Consider the following 27,599-nt stretch of genomic DNA (forward strand, 5'->3'; position numbering starts at 1 on the left):
TGGGCAGCCAGTCTTATACTTGAGGTTTCTGGACCTAGCTTTGTTTGCAGGCCCAAATATGACAATGGGAGAGAAGGCTTTCCCTATCCACTGAGGGAAGAGGCAGCCTTTACCTTAGCGTTTTTTTTTGTTTTTATTTGTCCACATACCTGGGAACAAATGCACCAGATATCCTTTTAAGCCTCTGAAGCCCACCCACCTAATCTTTGTAACACTAATCACTCAAAGATATGCACCAAACCGAGCAAAGACATTCCTGATCAAAGTTCTGGTTTCATGTCGGTGTTGGTGCAATTCTGTTTTTAGGTTATGAATGCAAACTGCTTTAGCTTTAAAATGTTGTGTGCAGCTTTCTGTCAGAAGTCCTTTTCTTTCCATTCCATAAGATATACTTAGCATGGTCTTGGGGTCTGCCCCCTGCTCATTATTGGATGTCTTTGTTCACTGGCTCCTCCTTATTCACGTGCTTGCCCCTCACAGGATAATTCTGGGTGGGGCTGGCTTTCCTCTTTATTCATGTGCCCCCCCCCCCAAGGATAATTCTGGGTGGGGCAAATTGTCATGGATGGACAAATTGTCAACTTCTGCCTATGTAGGAGACTTATTTTAGCACCTTTTGGGAGCGCCTGTGTTTCCTTGCCCTCACCTTCTGTTTTGTCCTGAGTGCCCTGTTTTCACTCACCCCATTCCTGGTCTGCCCACTCCACAAATGGAGGCTTTTATTGAGCATCTATAATTGTTCATTAATGCATTGAAATAATGCATTGAAATCCTATCCTCTGAAAGCTATTACGAAATAAATAGGGCTTGTCAGCCTGGTCAAAATGAATATGGCCTTGATAGCAGTAAAATTGCATTCACCTTACTTATTCAGGGGTGTGGAATTTAATAACATATCTACTTGTCCATGTTGCTACATAAATCCACTTGTCCTTTCGTGCCATGAATTGCAGCAACAAATTATGGTGCAAGCTCATTATATAAAATCACTGATAGCCTTTCTGGTTATGTCAGCGCTCATACTATATAGTAAGCTTTGAATTCTACCAATTTCCTTATTTAGCCACCTTTCTTCAGATTTACATACTGGGGATGGAAGTAGCTATAAGCAATAGTTCCAGTCTTGGAATGCCCTTCAGAGTCTGTGCAAACCCACTAAATTGTATGTTTTAAGTATTTTCTCCAGCTCTTCTCTAATCTTTTACCATAATGAAAAAGGTTGGAAGATTACTCCTGACAATGGCAGAAGTAAAGCTTCCAGGGTTTGTAAAAAAGTGGAGGGAGGGAAAGTGAACTTGTAAATGCTCAACAGATTTTCGCATAAGCAAATCTACACCTGCAAGTTTTGCTCGTGCTAAAAAGCAATTCACAAATATTTTCTTGGTGTATGATTTCGTGGCCTACTTCTGTAAATCCTTGTAGATTCATGAAACCCATTAATCTTTACTAAAGCAAGGACATAAACCATGGGTGCAACTTAGTGACTTTCTTTAAGAATTTGGCCCCTAATAAGGTATGGAGTTAACCAAGACCTTTAGTTTTTTTTAAATAAAAATTCTATCTCTCTATTGAACTATCCATCCATGGATTGGCTTCTGCTGTTTCACAAGGAGCATATCGGCACACAAAGTATTTTTTGATCAGAGTCGGGGACTACTGTGGCATTGTGTGCTTTTTGAGCCAAAACATTGCTTTTTGCCAATGTTCGTTATAATGGTGAGGGACTGGCAGCTCCCACAAAGTTTTACAAAAACCATATCAAAACAAGAAACACATTTACAAAACCAAAGGCTGACCACAAATATCAGACCTAATATATATATATATATATATATATATATATATATATATATATATATATATATATATATATATATATATATATATATATATATATATTTTTTATATATACTTTATAGAGCTTTGCCAAATCTGGTTTATTTTCATATTTACCTTGATCTTGTTAAAACTGGTTGTACTGATTTTTCATGCTGAATATTTTTTTGAAATACTAGCATGCATCAAAACATTTTACTAAATGAGGCCCAAAGAAATGTTACCTACAATTTCACAGTAGTTTAACAAAACGTTTTTTCTTTGTGTCATTGTTTTTGTGAACAATTCTTTTTAAAAAAAAAAAAAACAAAGGCTCATCAATTTTGCTTTCAAGCTTCTGCAGATATTTGCATCTAATTAGAGAACATTCTGGGAGCATTGTATCTACCCTCATATTGTTAAACTTGGTAACGCATGTTCACATTTTTACACTGGAACCATTGTCAGTATTGCAGTCTGTTCTTTCATTTCCTTAGAGCGCTCACCCTAATAAGAATGGCTTTGTATTATTGAACCATAAATGCAAGTTCCAACAGCATTAACATATGGACACAGATACTAACTTAACTGCAGACAATGCCCTTCCCTGACCTATAATGTGGAATGATAAACTGGCAGCCAAAAGGTTAGTTCTACAGGGGGCTGAGCCTACTTGTCCCAAGGACAAAATAAACATGAAAGCCTGTTGGCCTTGACCCCCAAAAATATGCCCTGTGAGTTGGGCTATAGGAATTCCACACTCCTATTTGTTTCATGCATGTTTAAAAATATATAATGTGGCGAATTCCATTATCGCTTTACTCCATATTTATTGATTTTAAAAAATGTTTATTTTTCACTTTATTACATGTTGTCCTGTAGTGAGCCACATGCACACCAGAATGATAAAGCTTTGCTGGTAGTTTGGCACTTAGTTTACTCCTCAAATTGTGACTTATGATGAATTAAATGACAATGAGTGAGATGAAGTTGCTTAGACTCTGCTACTTGGTTTGGGAAAACACATTTTGTTGCTCTGCCAAACTATTTCATAATTAAATAAGCAGTTGATGGTGGTTTTCTCCAGTGACGTACCAACTCTTCCTAATGTTGTTGAACACCTTCAAATAATTTTTTAATCACTCTAAAAGGTGTCTTTAGGTTGTATGAGTTAGCAGAAATATAAAAGACTTGATCTGGAATCACCAAAAATGTAATCTAATATTTTTGCATGCTGTATTTCGCCCTAGCATTGTAGAATTGTTCTTCAAAATTATTTTTCTTTTCTTTTAGCATCGACCTAGTAGCATTGCTTCACACTCCATCGACGAACGATGGAGAATTGGGCACATGCGACTCTTCGCAGAGCTTTGGCCAAGCCCTTGTTTTCACAAATTCTCAGCACAACTCTCATATGATGTCTGGAGTCGGAACCACCAATGCTGTTAACTCGTACTCTCCTCAGAGCCTGGTATGCTCGCAAAGTTTTAGCCTCTGTGATTTAATGCTTTGCTATATACAGAGTTTTGCTGGATATCGTTTGTGTACTGATTACTGAACAGTTCTTGACTAAATTGCGAAACTACGGCCTTGCTCTGCTGCAGGCACACTAATTTGCTTCACAAGAGGCATCGTTTTTAAATTCGCCAACGTTCTTGAATTTTATAGTTATATTTTTATTAAACACATTTCCATATTGTCTTGGTTTTCCAAGCTGTTAAACCTCTATTCAGAGTATGCACAAGATGGTCCTAGCATAACAAAGGAAACTTTTCTGCTAGTGTTACTACATACACCCTGCATGCCCGGAGTCTCCTTATGTTATCCAATTTGAGATTTTTTGGAACATCCCCAACAACATTAGTCTTATGCCATTGGCTCTTAAATCCATAACTGGTATTACTACATTTCTGTGCTGTGGTCATTCTCCTAAAGTAGAGTAGTACACTAAGGCAGTTTATGTAGGTAAATTATTGCTGAAGAATATGGTCATATAGCTAATTACATCCTTCTCAATGCAATCCTGTTGTACCTAATCATTTCAGCCTTTGTTCATACATTTGCACAGTACATCATATTAACAATCGTAATATTGGATAACTATCCATTTTGCTAATGTTTTATTTGGCCAATGACCAGCTTCTAGTTTATACTTGTTAGGGTCTTGTTGGTTGTGGAATTGGTTTTCTCTATCAGGAGAGTTCATGAACTCTGACTAGTCCTGCCCAGTGTGGAATGCATGCCATTGGTGAGGAGCGCTGCACCAGGCCCCCATAGTGTTGATATACAATGCCTTCAATAAAATGCCGTGCACTTTAATGTCCGTGAATGCATGTGTGAGGCATGTGTGGCTGTAGATACACCTGCTGTGAATACTTCCACCATCAAGTAGTCTCTCGAGTTTCGAGATAGGGTGACTACTCCTCTTGCTGGTAATGCGCATGGGCATTGATTCCCTTGTTAGAGGGTTTTCTTTCAGCCTTCTTGTTTGAACGTGTGCTTCCGTCCTCCGGTACCAGGCAGTCGTCAGTAATCCTTTCTATTCCCAAGGTACTCCGAACCATCGGTTTTGTTATTCAAATGCGTATCCCTATCTTCATTCCTTGTCAGGTTGACGACCTCATCTTCCCCTAGTGATTCTCTGATCGGTCGCGGCCCCCCATGGGTCTCGTCCTTTGGGGACCTTTGTTTCTGGGGCCTTACATTTGGTACATGCAATGGTGCGAGGGTGATGGAACGAGCTGAAGTGCGATGCCTGCCACTTCTTGAGATCTAAAAAGACCTCCATTATGGTAGTTTGGCGATGTCCTGGAGGCGCGGTGATGCCCTGGTGGGCTACTTTGGCACGGAAGAGCTTCCCCAACACCATGCCAAGCGGTCTACAGTCGATGAAGATGTCTTCTCACCATAGGACAGTGACAGCTCTGAACTGGAAATTGAGGACTTGCCGGCTGCTCAAAGGTGATGAGTACACAACTTCTCCCTCCTTGATACAGCTCCCAAACTGAGCAGGCCTCCTCAAAAGATCACACAAAGGCCCAGGAAAGCAAAAACACTCTAGCGGGACACTACTACCTTCAGGCCATGGTAGGCACCGACCGTCACCTTTGGATGTAACACCCAGCCCGGACGTTGAAAAATCTAAGTTAGTCTCCGACCGGCTTAATTTAGAGCAAATTGTTGGTACCAAAACTTAAATCTGCCCCAACTGCACCTAAACAACCATCGGCCTGAGGCATTCGTCACAGGTGACGAGCACTGCCACAATCTGCACCGAAACAGTCGAGCTACTCCTCCAGCTCCAAGCAGAAATCGATGCCCGTGAAACACATTTGGCAATTCAGCCCCATATGGTAAAGATCATAATCGCCTAAAGTTGCCACACATCCATCAAAAGGACAGCTTTCTTTCCAGGAAGCATTGAATGAAGCCCCAGTTCCCAAAGCAAGGAAGAAAGCCGATCAGGTTATCAGCGTATTACTTGCACCACCGTCATCTCCATCACCAGTCCAGCCTATACAGGAACAATCTTCTCCACACCCCTTACATAAAGGTCCCCTTTCATCAATCAATCAAACAATTTCCCTTTAGTGCTGCAACCTCTAAACGTCCATAAGTAGTCCAATTAGTATGCGCTGTATAGCTTACAATATTTAACTCAATAGTCTTTATTGCCAATAAACTGACTCCTATTTTTATTCAGAATTTATTCATATGAATTATATTTCTTACAATATATAAATCAATAAATATACTAAAAAAATATAAAGAACCAGAAGAGATGTGCCTAAACTCTTAATGAACTAAGTCATCTCAACATTGCACCAGATTTGCAGAATCTCATGACAGTTTATATATCACATATAAGCTATTAAAAATAGTATTGCAATTAAAAAAACAATTTATAACAAGTGCTTTTTCTTTAAAAAAAATTCTGTTGACACAGCGTTTCGGTGGTTCTTGGAATCAACCATAAAAAAACCCACTTTATTCGGTTACTTAAAACCATAAAAGTACCATGCATTAAGTCACAATACAATACATAAAACACATACAGTACACATTAAAAATACATACAGTACACAATAAAATATCATAACCGAATCGTTGATAATCAAGAGATTTGAAAAAATTAGGGAGGGAATAAGACAAAATTCATGAAATTGCATAAAAATCTTGGCTGTAGTTAAAACCATTAAAACGGAATCTTTCCCCCACCCTCATCAGGACAAATTCATATATGTGCAAACACCATACGGTTTAACAATTAAAAATGAGGCAATAAGATATAACCAAACCTCATCAATTCACAATACTGAGTATTTTAAAAGCAGACTATGTACAGTCCTTCTTCATAGTTAGTTCAGTGTATACCTTTGCCTTCAGACGTGTAATGCATGTGGTGTATTAATGTAAAGTGGTAGCTCAAAATATACCTTAAACACGCAGTAATCGGGTAGCTCCCATTCTTTTGGTTAATCACCAAGACGTGTAGTGTTTTAACCGAATCCTTTTGTCATGCCAGTTTTACAATTTGTATATAGTGATCACAATCTGTTAGTACCAGCCATTCTGTTTTGTTTATAAAGAAGCACATTTTGCTGTTCTTCTTATCATATGATATTTTATAATTTGCTCTCGACCCAGTTCACTATAGGGAACTATATACATTGCTTATATCTGCATTTCATGAGAGTCCTAGATTGGTGTGTATTTCACCTCTTCCCGTCTCGTTATTCAACCTACAAGACATGCATAATATTGAAGGCACCTCATTTACACTTATCATACGTCTGTTTATTTCCTATATTTACTGGTTAATTAACTAGCTTTATAACCTTTGGTTACTGTGTCTCGAGGGCCCAAATGTTCAGGTCAATAATCCTTTTCTTGATAAGTTACATTTGCTGTTGCACCATACCTAATAATATACATCCTAGTCATATTTATAGTCATTGCAGCTTTTCATAAATGCCACAGGGAGCACCACGCGAAATTATAGGGTGATGATCCATCTCCCCTACCACCATAACTTGAACCCTGGGACATCTGTGATGCTGTACCCCAGGAGACACCAACACTGATCTGTACACAGCTCGTACATCCCCGCCAGAAAATTCCTCCCACTTACTACGAGCTACTTGCCAGAGCAGCAGCTTATCATAAGGTTCATTTCATTCTGATCCTAAAGAGTTTATTTGAAAAACATTCCTCTACGCAACGTGCTGCACACTACCTCCCTATGTTAAAAGGTATGTTGCAACACACTGGGGATATTTTCCAGGGCCCTGTCCGTGCACGGTGATAAATCCCTGTGTTGACAAAAATATAAGTCCCCCAACTCCATACAGCTAAAAAGTGAGCTAACTCCCAGACAACCAGGGAAGCCTCCCCGCCTGAGAAAGAAAGCAAGAGACTAGACACAGCGGGTAAGAGATTAGTGGCACAACCAGCTAAACACTGGCGAATTGCTAATAGTGTAGGCCTCTTAAGTAGATATGACAGAGCCATATGGGACTCCTTCAGTACCTCCCTGGAGAATAGTGTAAGAGAGGGCATAATTTAGTGTCTGAGGGAAATTAGTTTCACACACTACTATAAGATGTGCCCTTGCTGCAGACGCTGCTCGGTGGCATCAGTTTAAGCCTCCTTCTTAGACTCCAAGCATGGCGGCGCTTATCAGGCTTTAAGCCTGAAGTTCATATTAGCTCTCCCATTTGATGGGGTACATCTTTTTGGGCCCCGAGTAGATCAAATATTGGAGAAATAGAAATAGCTCCGGCGTTTGTGGGAGGCTGGCGTTTGGCTTTGTGAGGAGTGATCCTTGAACTTCGTGAGGAGTGAGCCGCCCAGAAGCTGCCTTAGGCCCGAGGCTACCGGCCCCCGCCAACCCTTCCACCACTCACTCCTGCCGCACGGTGAACCCCGGTGAGCCCCAGTGGAATCGGCAGTCTGCGGAGCCTCACGGAGGAGGAGAGGGGGTGGGGGGGAGACTAGGACCCAGAAGAGCAGAGCAGAGCAGCAACAGGAAACTCCGGTGTCCCACACGGGGGAAGCTACGGGTGCCGTGACCATTACCGGCGGCGAGAGGCAGCGAGGTTGAGCAGGGGTTACAGGGGCAGCAGGAGGTAGCCAAGCCGAGGTAAGTCGAGCCCGAGTGGGCAGAGCTGGTTGTGTGGGGCAGTGTGTGGCATCGCATTCCACTCCCTAAACGCCTCGAGCAGAGCTGAACGCTCCTGTGCCTGTCCCCTTCCCCCTCCCTCGCTGCATCGATCTCCATCGATCTCCCAGTTCCTCACCTTTTTATACAACAGTTTCATCAATTTCATCGGTCTTATTTGTCTTGTACAACCGCAAGCCGCATTCCATCGGTGATTGGTTGTTGGGACTGAGAGCTGAGCTAACTGTTGCCCACGCTGAGACTAAGCAGAATTGTGCAGAGCAAAGACTGCTGGAGCATTGACCCACAGATTGACTGCTAATAGCAACCAATAAACAGCCTGAAAAGCCTTTTTAGATTTGGCAGCTTAAGGATTCAACCCTGGGACTGCGAGGCATCCCCAGCATAACTACAGCTGGTGCCTCTTCCCAGGGGTGCACCTCCTGACTTATGTCCATAAAGTGCAGCCTCTTCGGATGATTGCGGGAAATCTCGCAGCTTTAAGGTTTTTAATTCGGGACCTCTTTGGCGAATTGGTGCTGCCAGTGTACAGTCTGATTTTGGTGCTTTGTTTCATTCTTTGCGGACTACATCCCCGGGACTGCGAGGATCAGAAACACGATCATGATAACAGCTGGTGCCTCTTCCCGGGTGCACGCCTCCTGACTCACGCCTACATTCATACGCCCACTTTACGCAACGCCCCGGGCTAAGGGTTTTGAGCCCGTTCGAGAACCGAAGAGACCGGTCCGGTCCCCCCCCCCCCTTACTGGACCCTATAGCCGAGTAGGTGTTAACTGTGGTAGCTTCGTGTAAGTGAACATGGCGACAAGGGAGCTAAGGAGCAAGGTTGTGGGGTCCAGAGGACATTTAACAGGAACATTAGATAATTTTATCACAAGGGCAAATTCGGTTATTGACCAAGGGATAACCCTTATGGAGCGCAGGGTTTCACAAGACTTTGTTTTAGCACAACGTTCTTCTTTGGGCAACCTGGCCAATGCACGGACACCGAATCGGGATGACCCCAGCACCACAAATGATGTGACTGTGTCCCCATCCATCCTGTCCTCACCTCCGGAGGTTGTGCAGACCTCAATTGCTATGAGCCCCCACATAATACCCGCTCTGGCAAGCCCTGATGCTCGGGCTCTGAATAAGGCAAACCCAATAGAAAAATCATCAGTTCGCCTCTGCAGAGAAAATCGCGAGGGTGCCAAACCCAAGAAACACTGTGCAGTGCTCTCCGGCACCAATAGAAAGTCTAAATCTGCAAAGGGACAGAGTGGTAGTGTGTCTATAAATGATCCTAAGGGGTGCACTACCCCAAATGACTCGCCTAGTTATTGTCCTCCAGAACTAATGACCATGGACCGAGGGCAATTTGATAAGGCCCAGTACAGAGATGTTATTGGGTTGATAGAGGATCCCATAATAACCAAGATGGATGCTCTTTTAAAAACCACGCTAGCACCGCTAATGGAAAGGCTCGGGCGCATGGAACAGCAGCATTTGAGGTTTGAGCAGTACTTGGGGGGGGTAACTTATATAACGCAAGGCCTCATGTGTCAAATCAGACCACTGCTCAAGCTAACCGTGACATAACTGGGATTCCAGATCAAAATATCACAGCCTCTATAGGTCCCGCTAGTTTAAAGGGTAATAATGTCCACCGACTTAGCTTATCTATTGACACTCTTGGAGACCAGGCCACCCCGAGCAAGGCGAAGGCTGACCTAGTTCCCCATTTATTAGGCAGCGCTCAGCCCTCCTTGGCTGAGCTCCCGCCGAAGGAAGTTAGGATTGATCTTCCACCGGAAACTAGCCTGTACTTAGTAGTTATGACTGGCATTCCTGAAATTAGTAATGCAGCCCAGGAATCGTACCAGTCTTTGAAAAATAAAGTATCTCACTGGCTTAATACCAATAGACCCATACCGAGCCACATTACCAGTGAGATACTAATGGTGCGTAGGCTCTCTTGGGTGGGTTGTACATCTAAAACCCTGAAAGGGGACTGTGTGCTAGTGAATTTTAGGAACGCATGTACAGTAGATTACATTTGTAACTGGGAACACAACTTTAATGGGTCCACAATCCAAACACTTCCCCTATCATTCTTCTACCCCTCAGTTAAACGTTCGGACCATGCAAGTGATTGGTCATTTGTGAAACACCACATCAGGGGGGGAATGGGGAGGGGTTATAATGTTCAGACAGTCCCCCAGAAATATCTTTCCACACACAACAGATTCAGTGGCCTCGAGTGTGTGGATTGACTGCAGTTGGATGATGATAGTTCATTGTCCTGTCCCCACCCTAGGATTGTAGAGGTGCTAGAGGGTGGTAAGAATGCGACCTGTGCCAATTCCTACTGCCCCACTCCAGTATCCCTTAGTGGGATAAAAAGCCCTTATCAGCCGGAGGGGAGTGAAGGTCAAGAAAGTATAGAGAAGGACCTATTAGCAAGTACAGTACACCATACTGGGATAAAGGCTCCCAAACAACTAAGGGGTAACGATGTTGAGGTAAGCGTAGTGAAGCAACTCTCAGAACGTTTCTTATACGTACCTGATACCAGTGGTGCAAAAAGGGATGCTGTTACGCTTCCTAGAGGGGCTACTACCTCAAAGCAGATGACCATACTCTCTTGGAACCTTGCGGGCCTAGCTAAAAAATTTAATTGCACGGAATGGGGTTGTTTAGTGGACCATATTGACATCTGTATATTCCAAGAAACGTGGGCCAGAGAGGAACATCCTAGAGAGGGGTTTGCCAGTTTCTAGGTACCAGCAAGATGGGGCGGGAAAGGCCGACCATCTGGAGGCCTTGCTATTTGGGTAGCCCTGATCCTGGGGTGTTCGGCAGAGATTGTAGCTACAAATTCCAATGATCTCCAATGCTTAGTTTTAAAATGGCCAAGTTCCTTTAGACTGGCAATTGGGAACGTCTATTCTCGTCCTGTACGGTTGGCATGTGAATCCTCTACTATAGAGGAGCTATCCCACTTTCTAACAGAAATGCCCTGTGACTCTAATATTGTGATAGCTGGTGACGTGAATTGCCACTTTGAGCCATTCACGGGAATGAACGATGGTGCGCTTATGGACGAAGTCGATTATTGGGCAATTCCATCTTGCCAATCTCCGTCCCCCAAATTATGGTCTCCACTGGCAAATCAGATCTTGGCCCTGACCTTGAACAATTCCCTGAGAGCCTGTAATGGGCGCACCCCGTCCGACACTCCTTCAAACTGTACTTTTAATAAAAGGTTGAGACCAAGTTATGGTCTAAGCTTATCGACTTTAGGGTAGTTCCTAGAGTTGAGTGACCATAATGCTCTCTGCCTAGAAATGGTACTACCAGGCACTGAGGGCTCCCTACCAGTGGAGTCGGATAACATGGGTGATGGACTGTTGCTCTCTAATAACAGACGAAGAGTAAAATGGGCCAAAATTATAGATTCCCATGACGGAATAGCCAAACTCTACAATATAGTACTGCCCAGACTCCTACAGGTTGAAAGTCTAATCATTGAGTACCCCAACGATGATTTTAATCGGAAACTAGGAATCATCCACCGGGATTTGGTGTCTAGTTTAGCAGAGGCTACTAATCCTCTTATCCCTAGGCGGAGGAAATATATAACCCCAGCCTCATCCTGGTACAATTCATCGTGCAGAAAGGCTAAGGCAGAGCTACTCCTGGCAGTAAAATCTGTGAGTGACAGAGTGAGAATTAGAGAATTAAGATCACACTATAAAGGGGTTATGGCCGATGCCAAAAAGGAGTGGGATACGGAAAGGTGGTCCAATCTAACTGCCGCTCTGGAATCCAGGGATGCACGAAGATTTTGGTCTTTAGTTAATTTAGGAATAGGGGATTTGAAATCGGCTGTGGAACCCAATATTGAGCCATCAGTGTGGGAAGCTCATTTAAGGGGCCTTTATACGGACGAGCAGAGTATGAATTATCCCCAGGCACCAGACTAGATCTGGAAACTTTTCTACAGCAGTATCTGTGCGTGTCAGTAGAAGGATTGAGCGACTCCATAATGACACTGCCCACTGAATGTGACATCAGCAGAGTCCATATAAGTCCTACCCAGACGCCCTGACGTTAGTGCCTTCCTTTCTGCACTCCCACAAGTATCTGAAGAGCAGTACCTGCACTTCCACACGTATCTGGAGAGCAGTACCTCTGGCCATTTGTGGACTTCCTCGTCGATGAAAGTGTGCTTTTTTTCTGGATATCTTCGGTATTCTGTGAACTACAATGTTGGCCTGCACCCTCATCCTATTTGCATGTGGTGTCTGGGCGCGCACCCTTACTCAGAGTGGTGCAGCTCATATCTTCTGCTTCAGACGTCAGTGTTGCAGGAGTGCTGAATAACACTGTTAGCCACGTAGTGGTCACAAGCTCCTTGATAGTCGCGGCCCTCTACTCCCTCAGAGACCTTGCTGTCATCTGGTAAGTCGTGCCGTCGGCTGTTGAAGCCACGGCCTTCCTCGACTTTACCACGTACATGCGGTGTCCCTTACGTGCCTCCTATTCCCCAGATTTCGAAGTCTGAGCGAGAATATGTCCAGCTCCTCCAGCTGTTTCCTGGCCCCGAGGAGACGGTCTCTCCTTCCGTGCCCTTTTTGGTCCTCTAGTGCTCATCTGGGCCCCAAGGAGGTCGGCTAGGCCTTGACTGACTCTAAATCAGTAGGACCTCCCTCGGTATCTGTGAGGCCTGCTGAATCTGTGATCAACACCTTTTTGGTCCTGGGCCTCAGCCTTTCGAGGTTCCCATCTGGGACACCTGTGTTGGATTCGCCGGCGTCCTCCCCTACCTAGTCTCTCCTCCCCAACACCGAGGTGTGGTCTCTACGATGTTGGCAACGGTGCCAGTGGAACAGTTCTTTTCGGGCTAGCTTCCTCCAGTCTCAGAGCAGCCACTGCTGTTTTCCCCTCAGAACACAGGTATTTTGATGTCGATGATGACATATTGACATTACTCGTCCTCTGGAGTTTCATAGAGTGTCTGACCTTGGTGAGGCTAGTGGCCTTGATTCTTCCCCATCCTCTTGCCTGTTTTCTCCTCCTTGCCTCACTTCGAAGGCTAGCTTGTCTTTTGCATAGTTACTGTGGTTCTGGGGCTGCAGCTTCCTACACTGGAGGTGGTCATTGATCCCCTGGGTGTTTCATCAGGGCCAGATGAGAACTGAACCTCTGCTCCCCTTCAGTGAATCCTTATTTGATATTCTGTTGGGCTCTTCGGCTAAACCAATTTCAAGGGCCTCCACAGACCGTTCTATAGTTCATAGGCACCAACCTGCTCCTGAAGACCCCTCTTCCTTTTCAGTCAGCCTACTCTGCACAGCTCTGTGATTCAGGCTGCTCCCTACCCCCCTGACATCCGTGCCTTGCTGGACGTCCCTCCAGACTGTAGCTTTGTGCTGGCATGCCTGGATACGCACCCCTGGCTTCTGAGTCTGTTCAATTTTCCTTGGGGTACATGCCTTTCGATGGTCAATATCTTTTTGGCTATCAAGCCAACTCTGCTGTGCGCCGTTTTCAGGATAGTTGGAGTGGAGCGAAATCGTAATCTCTTGTAGTGTAGTTCCTATTTCCCTTATAGGCTCTGCCCATTGGAATAACATGCACTATAGTTGTGGCATAGGACTGCTGTCAGTATGCCTCTATCGAGTACATTAAACTTAATTACTTTGGGTGCCAGCTAACTCAGAGGCAACTAGAAACTCCTTGAATAAACAAGAAGAGAGTAGTTTCTGGCAACCGTATAAACATGACAACTTTGTTTCCCATTGAATCGGAACATGTCTCAATCGTGGAAACAACAGATAACCGTTTCACTCAGTCAATCGTGAATGCTTAGTTTCTTCAGAGTTGCACAGAAAAAGACGGGCGTTTCTATAAAAGAATTTATTGAACAGTCTTGTTTCTCGCGTAAGAGATATGAGCTGTTACAATCGCAAGACAGTATGCAAGATATCCGCACAGCGTAAGCAGTAAGAAGAAATACTGCAATAGCATTGTCTTCTAGCTATGACATATATTCATATACATAAATAACATAGGCTAAAAAGTGGATACTTGTTTGATACTTCTAAATCGTTCTACCCCAGTGTAACTAACCTAAGTGTAGTGCAAGGTAAGAAGTAGGTGCTGTATGCTATAGTATTGCATATGCCAAGTTTTTATGCCAAGAGTCACTCTAGGTTCTAGTCAGCTCCATACCTTAGAATGAGAGAGGTGGGAATCTCTTTCCGGGTCTCAAACTCTTAACACCCCGCGAAGGAAGTCAGAACACTGGAAGCTGGATTCTCTGCGAGCAGGGATGACCGCGTCTGGTCAGTGCGTCAGGCGGGGACTCTAATTCTTCCGAACTTGCCGTATCGAGCTGTGTAGCTGAGCCGTGGTTTGCCATAGTAAGGGAAGGTATATTTATACTTGGAAGGTGCTTAGGAATGTTAGCATTGACGTAAAGTCGGGCTGAGAAAGACGTCATAAATGAACCCCTAAGGAATAGTAATTCATACATAATAGATGAGTTCTTGGAGAAATCAATAATCCTAGCTAGGGAAAGTCCCAATGGCTTAAGGCTCTGTCTTCTAAGAACTCGTGACGTAGGGATGGACGGATGTAGGTGACCATGCCTGTATTTGGATAGCATGGCTAATGCCTAAATAAGGACTGGGATTCTATGCCTAAATAAGGGCAATGCGAATTGTGCCTATATAAGGACATGATTTAGGAAAACCGATGTACGGGCATCAAAATCGAAATACAACACTCAGATTGGTATGGCGTCCTCTTAGCCCTCCCGTACTCAGACTGGCCGGAGATGGCCTCCATTTCTTTTCTGTATGAGCAGTTATCGGTCGATGCCAGTTGTTTTGGGATGCGTCTTAATTTCTAGCCCAATTTGGTTTCTACACTGGTGCCTGCACTATTTTCTCTTGTTTTCTGACCAAGTTCTGATTGAGGATTTTTCATGGTAATGTGCGGATGCACTCTGTCCTTGTTCCCTGTCCTACAGGGTACTTCGTCTCTGTGCTTTACAGGTATTCCGACACATGTTTCTGACACCATAGTGCCCCTTATAGGAGGCTCCACATACGGTGCTTTGGTGCACCAGTGCATGTTGGAAGATTGAGCATGTGGGTTCTTCTTGCTGGCCTCCACCTCCTGGTTTGATGAGTGTTTATTCATTCTAGCCAAGGGGTGCTTTCTTCCACTCTATCTAGTGCCCTTCGTTTCTAGCAAACGCAAGAGAAGGGGCATGGTTCTTGGAATAGGGTGCATTGCCTGGTCCTGACGTAAGTGGTTTTCCTTCTTTCGGTGTAATTCTCGCTATACGCAGGCAAGACTTGCTCCTGCCCTCTCTCCTTTTTCTCTTAGGCTCCTTGCTGACATGCCTTGCCGGTATCTTCGCGTGGGTGGCTTACTCGGCCGACCCTTTCTCTCCTATGTCTCTGCATGTTTGGTTTTAATCTGCTTCTGTTTTGCGCGAAGCTGCTGTTGCTTTTCTTTTTTCGACAATGTTTTTGTGCTTGTTAAATAAATTTCCATGACACCTCCGATACCAACCCGAACTTTTGTTTACTAACCTGGCTGTTCTTCAGATGTGCCTTCTACCCCTTTTTGGGGGCTTTATGGCTATTTTACATCTTCCGTTTTTTCTTGGTCATCGGTTCCTTGTTCACTCTCTCTGGGTTGATTTGTGCAGCGGTTGATTTCCCCTTGGGATTCTTTCTGGGAAGCTTTCTTCTTTTTTTGTGAATGCAGATATGGGTCCACCCCTCAGTGGTTTGTTTCCCTTGTACTAATGAGCATACTAATTATGATCTTGGATGATGTCTGGCTCCTCACTCAAAATGTTACCTGGCTTGTTGGCCGGGCCTGGGTTCTTCTGTGGAAATGAGAACTTCTTTTGCTTGGCCTCAATGCTTGTTTATTCTGTAGGCACTGCCTTTCCATCTGTTACTCAGTTCTTTACTCTGGCCTTTTGGTTGGACCTTCACTTGTGGTGTTCTTCCCATACCATGTTCTCGGTTTTTCATCCGCTGCTTTAGCCGGGTGCCCTCTCCGTCTGCTATTCTTTTTTTTTAGGATGGGGACTAGCTATATGATTAAGCCTTTCCCGTGTTGATCTCGTTAAACTCTATCCTTTTTACATTCATCCATAGACTTCTTTCTTCTAGCGTGGTTGTTTCACCTGCTGTTTTCTTTTCAATTGTCTCTCGACTGCCTGATCGTAAATGTTCAGCTGTTCGTGTTGGTTTTCGATCTGCTCCCTTTGTTTTCTGGGGTATGCGATTCCAATCCTCTTAAACGGGGCCATGTGGCTGGTTGCCAGCTCCCTATTGTCCAATCTTTGGCCCATGACCGATATTGTGGGCTTTTGTATGTACCCTTTTACCCTTCTTGATTGTTTTTATTGCTTGCAATGCTTCTCTTAAACTATCGATTGGTGCTGTCTACATTGCTTACTTCTATGGCTCAGAGCTTTGGCTCAGTATTTTTAGCTATTGTCCTTGGCTTTACTCCCCATTCTCTTGGCCCGGTTCACATTAAGAGAAGCATTTTAGTATTATGTTCATGCAGAGGGTTCTATCCAACTCATGTTATTCTTCTGCTATGGCGTCTTTACCATGTTTTTGCACAGTTGCGGATTGAGTTCTGTGCTTGTTTCCCCACAATGTTTTGGTGGGATCTCTTCCTCACCTCCCTTCCTGACAGCCATTCTCTTTTCTTATACAGACCGGATAGTCTAGAAGGGAATCTTTCTTGGAATCGGTTCACAGACCCTCCTCCAGGATGGTATTGCCTGGGCATCTCATTCAAAGGTAAGGAATCTGCAGCTGGATGTCTCTTTCAGATGAATAAGTTACTTACCTTCCTTAACACCTTACCCGGTAGAGACCAGATCTAGCTGCAGATCCCTTACCGACCCACACATCCTCCCCACTCTGTGAACCGATTCTCCTTTTCCTCCAGATAGCTTAATGCACTTTCGTGCCCATCATTGACACAAATGAAATTAATTTTTCAAAAAGAAGATTCTTTATGGGTACACTGTTTCCAAAGCAGTTTTCATATGTGGGTCTTCATTTTAGGGCGGAAAGCAGTAGTGGAAGAAACTGACATTGGCGCGTTAGGGGAGGGCTTATATGGACTCTGTTGATGTCGCATTCGGTGGATGATGTTGTTATGGAGTAACTTATTCTTCAAAACCTCATAAACGAAAGGCATTTCCAAATCAGGTTTTGCCAGGTGGATAGTCAAATGCATCCAAACCTGCTTTACTAAAGCAAAGAGAACCTTAACAGTCCGTCCAAATGCTCACTCCCTTTGCTTCTAGGTAATATTTCAATAGCTGAGTTATGCAAAGCAGCAGCTTAGTCCACAGCACCCACATTCGCAAAACAGTACTGTGTGGGTGTGTTAGCTTGACAACAGGCCAGAATTGGCAAAGCAGTACTCCGTACACTTATTCAATCTACTGCAACACCCACCGCATTAGGTAGAACTGCTTTACAGTCTATGCACAGCATGTGGATCTGCAGCCATCCTTGCCTCGAAGGGAAAATGTTAATTTGTGGCATGTAGTGCTGTAGATTCACATGTGCCCACCCTCATCCACGGACACCTGTGGCCGTTGCAGCAATCTTTTTATTCTTTTCTCTTTCACATGGACATACATCTCTGCATAGCCCGCACATCTCTCCATTCTCGCCCTCCTTAAGGCAGAAAACAATTTAACAATGAAGTCATGCGCATTACCAGCTAGAAGAGGAAGTCGCCCAACCTTTTCCCTCGAAATACTTCTTCGAAGAAAAACACCTTGCACACATCCATACCCAACACTAGATGGCAAAACTATGCACATCATTTGAATCTGCAGGATTACATGCCACGAACAGATGTCTACTGGGTAAGTAACTTATGCCTTCTCCTGGTTTAACTTTTCAATAGGAACAGGCTTTTAAAAAGCCAGTATAGTAATGTGCCTTTCAAGACACAATTGTAACTCTGATGTATACATATATTGTGTGTGTGTGTGCGCGCGCACACACACACGCACGCACTCACTCACTCACTCTCTCACTCGACTATCCTTGTGGGGACTATATGTGGATACCTGCCTTGTGGGGAACTAACCTTTCCCAATGTTTTTAAAATACACTAATAACAGAAAAATGTTAAGAAAAAATTCATATACAGGATCCTGCTTCAAATTTTCAAATATATTATTTAATCGCGCGCACAGAACCATCAATGTGGGGACTTGAACACGTGCTACGATTCTTGTGGGGACCTAGTTCGTAACACTAATTGTGATTGAGTACAGTCAAAGGAACATGGCTAAATGTTTATTTTAGCAACAATATACACAAACATTATATTCTATTCATATATGAATTGCTGCATATAAACTAGGGGTATACAATAAAAAAGATAAAAAGACAGGTTATGTTAATGTGTCAGACAATATTATATCATGCTTAAAGAAAGACACTTAAAGCTGTATTTAACCTATTTATTAGTGCATCAAATCTTAGGAGATAAGAGAACTAACACATGAAGGAATTAACATATGGAACCAAGGAATATGGAGCTAATTTCTCAAACAAAATTGTTCCTGCAAAAAATTATCCACGGAAAATCTTAAAAATAACAAAACAATTCCTTGTTCCAGAAGCAAGCAAAATAAAGGCCAACCCTTCACAGCAGCTTTGTGGTTACCTTTCTATTTTGATTATTTTGTTACAACTTTAATAGCTCATTGACAACATTCAGTCAGATACCCTAGAACAAACAGCACACATAAAGTTAGGGTGCAAGTCAGGATCCCTGATCACCCATGTCCTCCTAAAGTATTAAGGAAAGCTGCCAAGATAATACATTTGTATATTAATAAGCAATGTACACCTCTGTAGAGCAGAGGTACTAGAGTTCTGGTTCTGCAAAAGTCAGACCCTTTTTAAAGAAGTCTTAATTCAGATAGCCTGAATAGTTTTATACTTATTTTCCTGCGTTATGCCTGTCAACAATGTTAAAAATGCTTTTCAGTAGCCAACTGTCCAATTATCTGGAACAGAGAGGGCAGCTACATTACACTGTCTGGCTCTAGACCCTGGCATAGTACTGTTTGAAGTGTCTGAGACAGTTATATTGGACAAAGGACAATGTGGTATTAAATCACTGTGATATGCTGTGCTAATGACACCAACTGATTCGATCACTTAACAAGCACTCCGCTAATTTAGAAAACAAGCATTTACAATGCAATTGTCTCGGCAATATTATAGGTAGAGCTATTGGTATTGCTCATTATTTTTTTATTTTTTTTGTATCCCTAAATAAATGGCATTGTCATTTCTATTGGCATTAGCTTTTTTTTGTGCATATGTGATACCTATTGCATTAGCAGAGAGAGAGAGTGAGGCCGTGAGATAGAGAGAGAGTGAGGTATTTAAAGAGAGAGTGAGGTAGATAGAGAGTGAGGTAGATAGAGAGTGAGGTAGATAGAGAGTGAGGTAGATAGAGAGTGAGGTAGATAGAGAGTGAGGTAGATAGAGAGTGAGGTAGATAGAGAGTGAGGTAGATAGAGAGTGAGGTAGATAGAGAGTGAGGTAGTGAGGGAGTGAGGGAGTGAGGGAGTGAGGGAGTGAGGGAGTGAGGGAGTGAGGGAGTGAGGGAGTGAGCTAGAGAGTGAGGTTGTGAGGTTGTGAGCTAGAGAGTGAGGTTGTGAGGTTGTGAGCTAGAGAGTGAGGTTGTGAGGTTGTGAGCTAGAGTGAGGTTGTGAGGTTGTGAGCTAGAGAGTGAGGTTGTGAGGTTGTGAGCTAGAGAGTGAGGTTGTGAGGTTGTGAGCTAGAGAGTGAGGTTGTGAGGTTGTGAGCTAGAGAGTGAGGTTGTGAGGTTGTGAGCTAGAGAGTGAGGTTGTGAGCTAGAGAGTGAGGTTGTGAGGTTGTGAGCTAGAGAGTGAGGTTGTGAGGTTGTGAGGTTGTGAGCTAGAGAGTGAGGTTGTGAGGTTGTGAGGTTGTGAGCTAGAGAGTGAGGTTGTGAGGTTGTGAGGTTGTGAGCTAGAGAGAGGTTGTGAGGTTGTGAGCTAGAGAGTGAGGTTGTGAGGTTGTGAGCTAGAGAGTGAGGTTGTGAGGTTGTGAGCTAGAGAGTGAGGTTGTGAGGTTGTGAGCTAGAGAGTGAGGTTGTGAGGTTGTGAGCTAGAGAGTGAGGTTGTGAGCTAGAGAGTGAGGTTGTGAGGTTGTGAGCTAGACAGTGAGGTTGTGAGCTAGAGTGAGGTTGTGAGGTTGTGAGCTAGACAGTGAGGTTGTGAGCTAGAGAGTGAGGTTGTGAGCTAGAGAGTGAGGTTGTGAGGTTGTGAGCTAGAGAGTGAGGTTGTGAGGTTGTGAGCTAGAGAGTGAGGTTGTGAGCTAGAGAGTGAGGTTGTGAGGTTGTGAGCTAGACAGTGAGGTTGTGAGCTAGAGTGAGGTTGTGAGGTTGTGAGCTAGACAGTGAGGTTGTGAGCTAGAGAGTGAGGTTGTGAGCTAGAGAGTGAGGTTGTGAGGTTGTGAGCTAGAGAGTGAGGTTGTGAGGTTGTGAGCTAGAGAGTGAGGTTGTGAGGTTGTGAGCTAGAGAGTGAGGTTGTGAGGTTGTGAGCTAGAGAGTGAGGTTGTGAGGTAGTGAGCTAGAGAGTGAGGTTGTGAGGTTGTGAGCTAGTGAGGTTGTGAGCTAGAGAGTGAGGTTGTGAGCTAGAGAGTGAGGTTGTGAGCTAGAGAGTGAGGTTGTGAGCTAGAGAGTGAGGTTGTGAGCTAGAGAGTGAGGTTGTGAGCTAGAGAGTGAGGTTGTGAGCTAGAGAGTGAGGTTGTGAGCTAGAGAGTGAGGTTGTGAGCTAGAGAGTGAGGTTGTGAGCTAGAGAGTGAGGTTGTGAGCTAGAGAGTGAGGTAGTGAGCTAGAGAGTGAGGTTGTGAGCTAGAGAGTGAGGTTGTGAGCTAGAGAGTGAGGTTGTGAGGTTGTGAGCTAGACAGTGAGGTTGTGAGCTAGAGAGTGAGGTTGTGAGCTAGAGAGTGAGGTTGTGAGGTTGTGAGCTAGAGAGTGAGGTTGTGAGCTAGAGAGTGAGGTTGTGAGGTTGTGAGCTAGAGAGTGAGGTTGTGAGGTTGTGAGGTAGTGAGCTAGAGAGTGAGGTTGTGAGGTTGTGAGGTTGTGAGGTAGTGAGGTAGTGAGCTAGAGAGTGAGGTTGTGAGCTAGAGAGTGAGGTTGTGAGGTTGTGAGCTAGAGAGTGAGGTTGTGAGGTTGTGAGCTAGAGAGTGAGGTTGTGAGGTTGTGAGCTAGAGAGTGAGGTTGTGAGGTAGTGAGCTAGAGAGTGAGGTTGTGAGGTAGTGAGGTAGTGAGCTAGAGAGTGAGGTAGTGAGCTAGAGAGTGAGGTTGTGAGGTAGTGAGCTAGAGTGAGGTTGTGAGGGAGTGAGGTTGTGAGCTAGAGAGTGAGGTTGTGAGGTAGTGAGCTAGAGAGTGAGGTTGTGAGGTAGTGAGCTAGAGAGTGAGGTTGTGAGGTAGTGAGGTAGTGAGGTTGTGAGCTAGAGAGTGAGGTAGTGATGTTTTGAGAGAGAGAAGTTGTGAGGTAGTGAAACAGTGATGTAGTGAGGGAGAGGGATGTTGTGAGGTAGTGAGATGTCATTTTTTGTCATTTGTGGGGTATTTCTAGAGCGCGACGTTCGCTCCGGAGGGAGCATCTTGGCGCTGAGGATCCTGAATGAACCAGTCCATGAGGATTTATATGGAAGCTTTGGAGTAATCGTCCGAGAGATTAAAAATCCATGTCTTTAGAAGCTTTCTAAAGGGTTTTTCCTGGGTTTGTTGTCTGAGTGTTTTGGGCAGTTTGTTCCAAGCTTTAGCTGCAAGGAAACTGAGAGTCTTCTCACCCTTCGTTTTCAGATTGTATTTAGGGGGAAGGATGAGGTTGTCGTGGGTCGAACGAAGGTGACGGTTGGGCATGTACTGGGGAAAGCGCTTGGTGAGATATTTAGGGCCTGTTTGGTTGTAGGCACGAAAGGCTATAATCAGGATTTTGAAGAGAATCCTTTTGTGAAGGGGGAGCCAGTGAAGTGAACGAAGCGCTGCAGAGATAGAGGATCTGCGGGGTACGCCCAGGACAAGACGGGCAGCTGTGTGCAGAACGCTCTGCAGTTTTAGGATGGTGCTCTTTTTGACTCCTGCAAGCAGGCCGTTGCAGTAGTCCAGTCGTGAGATTATGAGTGCTACTGTCAACGTTTTTCTGGCATCGACGGGGAGGAAGTCGAAGAACTTTCTCAGGGATCTGATCGTTCCGAAGCATTTGCCTGCGACGGTTCTGGCATGCTGCTCAAAGGAGAGTTCGGAGTCAAAGATTACGCCGAGATTCCGGGCTGACGACTGTGGTAAATATTTCATTACCGGTACTATTTTTATGTGGTAAAGTCTATTAAGAATAACTCAGTAAATATAAGAGGCAGAATCCGTGGTATTAGAGGTTTTAAAAGGCTTTATTCCTATACAAAGGAATACAATTCGAATTGTAGGCTTTCTATTCCATCACCACGAAAGTTCAGGAAGGAAGGGCATACATTATTGACAGATAGGCAGTTTTATAGAAAATACATTACAGTGAAACAGATGCAAGAGGCGTAACAGCTGATAGTACAGATAAAAGGTGCATACGTAACTAATAGAGGCGGATATATGGGCGTAATTTAATAAACGTCATCATACATGATGTCACAAGTGGGTGGATCCATAAGAGAATCTTGCAATGTCAGCAGAAATATTTGACAGAGATGCGCGCGCAGCCACATGATGTGTGATTGACGTGCAACTAGAGGGTGAAGGGGACTTGACATTTAGCTCTACATGTGGAGACAGAAGTCTGGGGGTCATGTCAACCTAATCCCAAATCATATCTAATATCCTATGTTTAAAGAACTGTGTTATCCAAAAGGAGAGGTCTCTAGGATAGAATCTTATTCTATACTGACTGTTAGTGCGTGTACAAGCGTCTAAGTGTCTACACTAGATGCGAGGGGGTAGGAATATTCCATGGTAACGGGGCTATGAATTACTTGCATGAGGACAGCGAGGCCTGGCCCTTTGCACGGTAGCTGGAGGAATGTTTACCTAAACTACTAGACAGGAATGCATCGGATGAGGAGCGGAGTAGATAATCTTGAAGGTGAAATACAGTTTTTGGCAGGCGACAGGCTGGATCAGGCACCGTTAGCCGCGCAGGGAGTAGGACAAAGTTCATGGATACAGATGCAGGCTCAGACTGGAGCTTTCAGAGGCAGAAGGCAGGAAAAGGCTTGATGACAGAATTCTGGGCCTACTCGCCTGAATCTGTAAAATGTGGAAAGTGAACCACATAAAGTCGGTGGCCTTTCATACTTAGGAATGGAGTATCTGACCCATTCATGGCGGATCTGAAAGAGAACATGTTGACGGTGGACGCACATATATTTGCGTCTTCAAAACTGGAGCAGGAGGGAACATACATGTACTTATAGCATGCACATGGAGCCGTTGGGGTCTACGATAGGGGACATAACTGATCACAAAATTCATATTTCCTCATTCCCTCCTTGTCCCCTACGGACCCTCAGGAGATATCGATCTTCATCAATCCATCGATCTTTTCATATAGCATCATTTGTTCTTCTTTCTTCTTCCGGGATCTTGAACGAAAACTTGGATGTGGGATACACGAGGTGGCACACAGACCACAAATCGCTGGCCCACATTGTAAACATAAGCAGCAACTGAATAGTATGAGAAAGCCAATACCTAGGAAGGATAGGATTCTCCATCCCCAGGCTGACAACACGCCCCAGAACCAACCGGACCAAGTCCAGGTGCCTGGACTCTGGTGTATCTGGCTTACAATCTTATGAAGGCGAGTTATGGCTTTATATACTGACTGCGAATTTTCTGGTATGAAAATGCAGCAACTTGATCCGATGACCCTACAAGCTCCGCCCCTATCGGCCAGGATGACGTCAAGGACAAGACGATTTTGAAGCACAACAATCCGCATAGCAGACTGCTCTTCTGTTAAATTGCCTAAGGCGGAAATAGTTTCGTTCACTACTGCTTCAAGGGTTCTGGTTAATCTACGTATCAGCTTACTATTAGTGACTGTACCTATATAGGGAAAGAAACCTTTATTGAAATCTGTGTATTTTTCCCATGCTGTTTCAGTGTAATCGACAATTGGGAGATCTCTCTGCTGTCTATTGTGTACTAAATGGGTATTTCTATGATAATCAGGAGGAGCTAGGAAAACAGGTGGTAGAAGGAATGCTATGTAACAGGTACCATCCCAATCTAGAGGTAGACGTATATATGCGGTCTGGCCACATATAAAGTAGGAATGTCGAGAAGCTCTAAATGTAGACTTGCCTTGATCACTGAATTTTATTACAGTGGTGCATTTACTATGGCCCATGTGTATGGAACCATTCTTTCTTACACATAATTCCCCTTTTACTGGGAATACTGACATGGCGGGCAAGATTGGTGTAGCTTCAGATTCAACGTTCAGGATCATAAGGTTAAGTGTAAAATTACCTAATCCATATACTTCATTTTCTAGATCAGTTCCTGTTCTTCTGGGAAGTCCCTCCTTGTTAGGGTAGCAGACTTTAAGCAAAACTAAGTTCAGGTTTCCCCATACCCAGTTGTCTTGATAAACTGCGGAATTTGAATCTAGGGAATTAATCAAACTAAACCATGCTCCACAGGAGCCATTGTGTGTGAACGGATATGGAAAGAGGGGCAAAACTCCCTTATAGTTCTGATAGGGAGGGAGTCGGCCACATATCCAACAATTTGTGGCATTGCTGGTTTGATGGGAATGATGTAACATACTAATGAATGTGTTGTTGCGCAGCGCAAATCTATAGGACAACTCATGCGGAGGAAATTCGCTAAAAGAATGTTCTGCAGTTACATTGTAAGCACGCTTGAGAATAGGGTAATACATGTGCAATAGTATGCTGACAATGATGATCAGAAGACTTAGAAAAAACAAAATTAATAATGTTACTGTGCAGTGACTACGAAATGATTTACAATACGCATGCTTCTTAAGTTGCATCTGATGATTTCTTTCTCTATTCCGGTCTAGAGGATACATGTCAGAGACAAATTCAACCGATTCACCTTGGAGAGGACTTAAACAATCAAATTGTCTGACTTACTAGACCTTAATTTTAGTTTGTAAAGTTCTGAGTTTAATTCAGCCAAGGGGAGCTTTGAGTCTGTCTGTGAGGGAATGCAGGGCTGAACGTTCACACTAGATGGTAGTCCATAAAATTTCTTGATATGACTCGAGTGCAACCACCCTTTCCGTCCCTCGATCTTCACGGCTGTCCTTGTAGTCAGTAGAACCAACTTTGGCGACTTCCACCTAGGCTCCAGTTGGGTCTTCCGGTCAAAATTCCTGACCAGAACCAGGTCACCAGGAACCACGTCATGGGGCTTCACCTCAGTATTATCGGGAAAAGCTGCGGTTACCTGTGAACGACAAGATTGTAGTGCAGACATCAAGGAAGCCAGGTAATCTGTCAGCATGTTACAGTCAACATCAGTGATTTTGCGAGGTATAGGCGTCCCCCACATATTTGGTGGTCTACCGAAGATCACCTCGTACGGGGATAGCCCTGTTCGAGAATGTGCTACCATTCTCATGTAAAAGAGCGCAACTGGTAAGGCTACTATCCAATCAACACCTTTTTCCCTACATATTTTGGACAATCTAATTTTCAGAGTTTGATTATGGCGTTCCACGAGACCTGCTGCCTCGGGATGTCGGACACAGTGGAATTTCCATTGGTAGCCTAACAGAAGGGAAACGTGTTTCATTAGTTCGGATGAGAACGGCTGGCCATTATCTGAGTAGACAACACGTGGTAAACCGTACCGTGGGAAGAATTCTCGAACTAACTGTTTGGCAGTAGTCGGGGCAGTGTAATCTGAAACCGGGTATGCTTCTGTCCAACGGGAAAGAGCACAGACAACTACGAGAACATATTTGAATCCTCGACATCGTTCCATCTGGATATAATCCATCTGGAGGGCTTCAAAAGCATGATCGGGAGTTTGAAATCCACCCTGCTCTACGGGGATGCTTTTACCTGGATTAAACTGACAACATATCATACAGGTACGAACTTTTTGTTTAGCTGCTGCTCGCAAGTGTTTGTTGAACCAAATGTGTTGAATGCTGTCTAGCATAGCTTTTTCTCCTAGGTGCGCTGGACTATGTATTGTGTTAATGATGACTTGAACCATGGAGTCGGGAAGAAACCATATAGATTTTTCCTTCGTCATCCATCCTTGATCTGTTTGGATCCCTCCTAATTCAGTCCATTTCTTTATTTCTTCTGGTGTAGCATGTGTCTGTATGTCAATTACATCAAGGGCGGGATCCTTAACTGTCATGCAATGTGTTGGTGTCGGAACTATTGTCTTTGTCATGTCAGTTGTGTGAGTCTGATTCTGAGCAGTCTGTTTAGCTGTTCTGTCAGCTAGGTCATTACCCTGAGAAATGATATCGGTAACCTTTGTGTGGGCTTTGCATTTCATAATAGATATTGCAGTAGGTAGATGAATCGCGTCTAATAGGGCTTGAATGAGGGGTCCGTGTTGGATGTGGGCACCGTGAGAAGTTAAATAACCTCTCTCTCGCCACAGTACGCCGAAGTCATGGACGACTCCGAATGCATAACGGGAATCTGTGTATATATTGACTTTCTTATTTTTGGCTTGAATACAGGCTTGTGTCAGAGCGGTGAGCTCTGCTGCTTGAGCTGACAAAGTGTTAATACAATTTGTTTCAATGACTTCAGTGTCTGTTGTAACTGCGTAAGCGGCCACTAACTCTCCTGTACTTGTTCTCATACATGACCCATCTACATACAATGTCAAGTCTGGATCTGACAAAGGGATATCTGTCAAGTCTTGTCTGGGTTTCGTCGTGATAGTAATGACTTCGACACAATCATGTGCCAATGGATCTGTTCCGCCTACTGGTAACAGTGTGGCAGGATTTAACGTATTACAACGTCTGATTTCTATATGTGGCTGAAACAATGTTAATTCGTAACCGGTGAGTCTCGCTATAGTCAAGTGTTGTGTTTGTGTGCGGTTCAAGAGAACCTCTACTGCGTGTGGTACTTGTACTGTCAATTGGTGTCCTAACACTATGGCATCGCTTTGTCTGATTGCTAAAGCTGTTGCTGCCACCGATTTCAGGCACGCAGGAAGTGCCTGAGCTACTGGATCTAATGTACTAGAGAAATAAGCACATGGTTTGTGTGATCCTGCTTGTTCCTGAGTGAGCACTGACAAGGCAGTACCTTCGCGTTCTGTAACAAAAAGTGTAAACTGTTTACTGTAACATGGTGTTGCTAAAACAGGTGCTTGGCATAAAGCTTTCTTTAAGCTTTCAAAGGCGTGTGTATGTTTTTGAGTCCAAGGGAGGACAGTCGACGTGGCTGCCTCCTGTGTTGTCAACTGGATGAGTGGTTTTGCTAGAAATGCATATTGAGGGATCCACTGCCTACAGTATGAAGTGAGGCCTATAAAA

General features: G+C 44.1%; 1 protein-coding gene across 6 annotated transcripts in view; it reads left to right on the forward strand.

Moving 5' to 3' along the window:
* UBAP2 (ubiquitin associated protein 2) overlaps window positions 1–27,599 on the forward strand; it is a 1,669,217-nt gene that overhangs the window by 589,561 nt on the left and 1,052,057 nt on the right. For all 6 annotated transcript variants that reach the window (XM_085628825.1, XM_085628795.1, XM_085628777.1 and 3 more), the window contains exon 11: window positions 3,109–3,286. In XM_085628825.1, the coding sequence (XP_085484951.1) occupies window positions 3,109–3,286 (178 nt within the window). The remainder of the gene's footprint in view (window positions 1–3,108; window positions 3,287–27,599) is intronic.

The sequence above is a fragment of the Triturus cristatus genome, chromosome 2_1 (assembly GCF_964204655.1).
Source record: "Triturus cristatus chromosome 2_1, aTriCri1.1, whole genome shotgun sequence".
Taxonomy (NCBI): domain Eukaryota; kingdom Metazoa; phylum Chordata; class Amphibia; order Caudata; family Salamandridae; genus Triturus; species Triturus cristatus.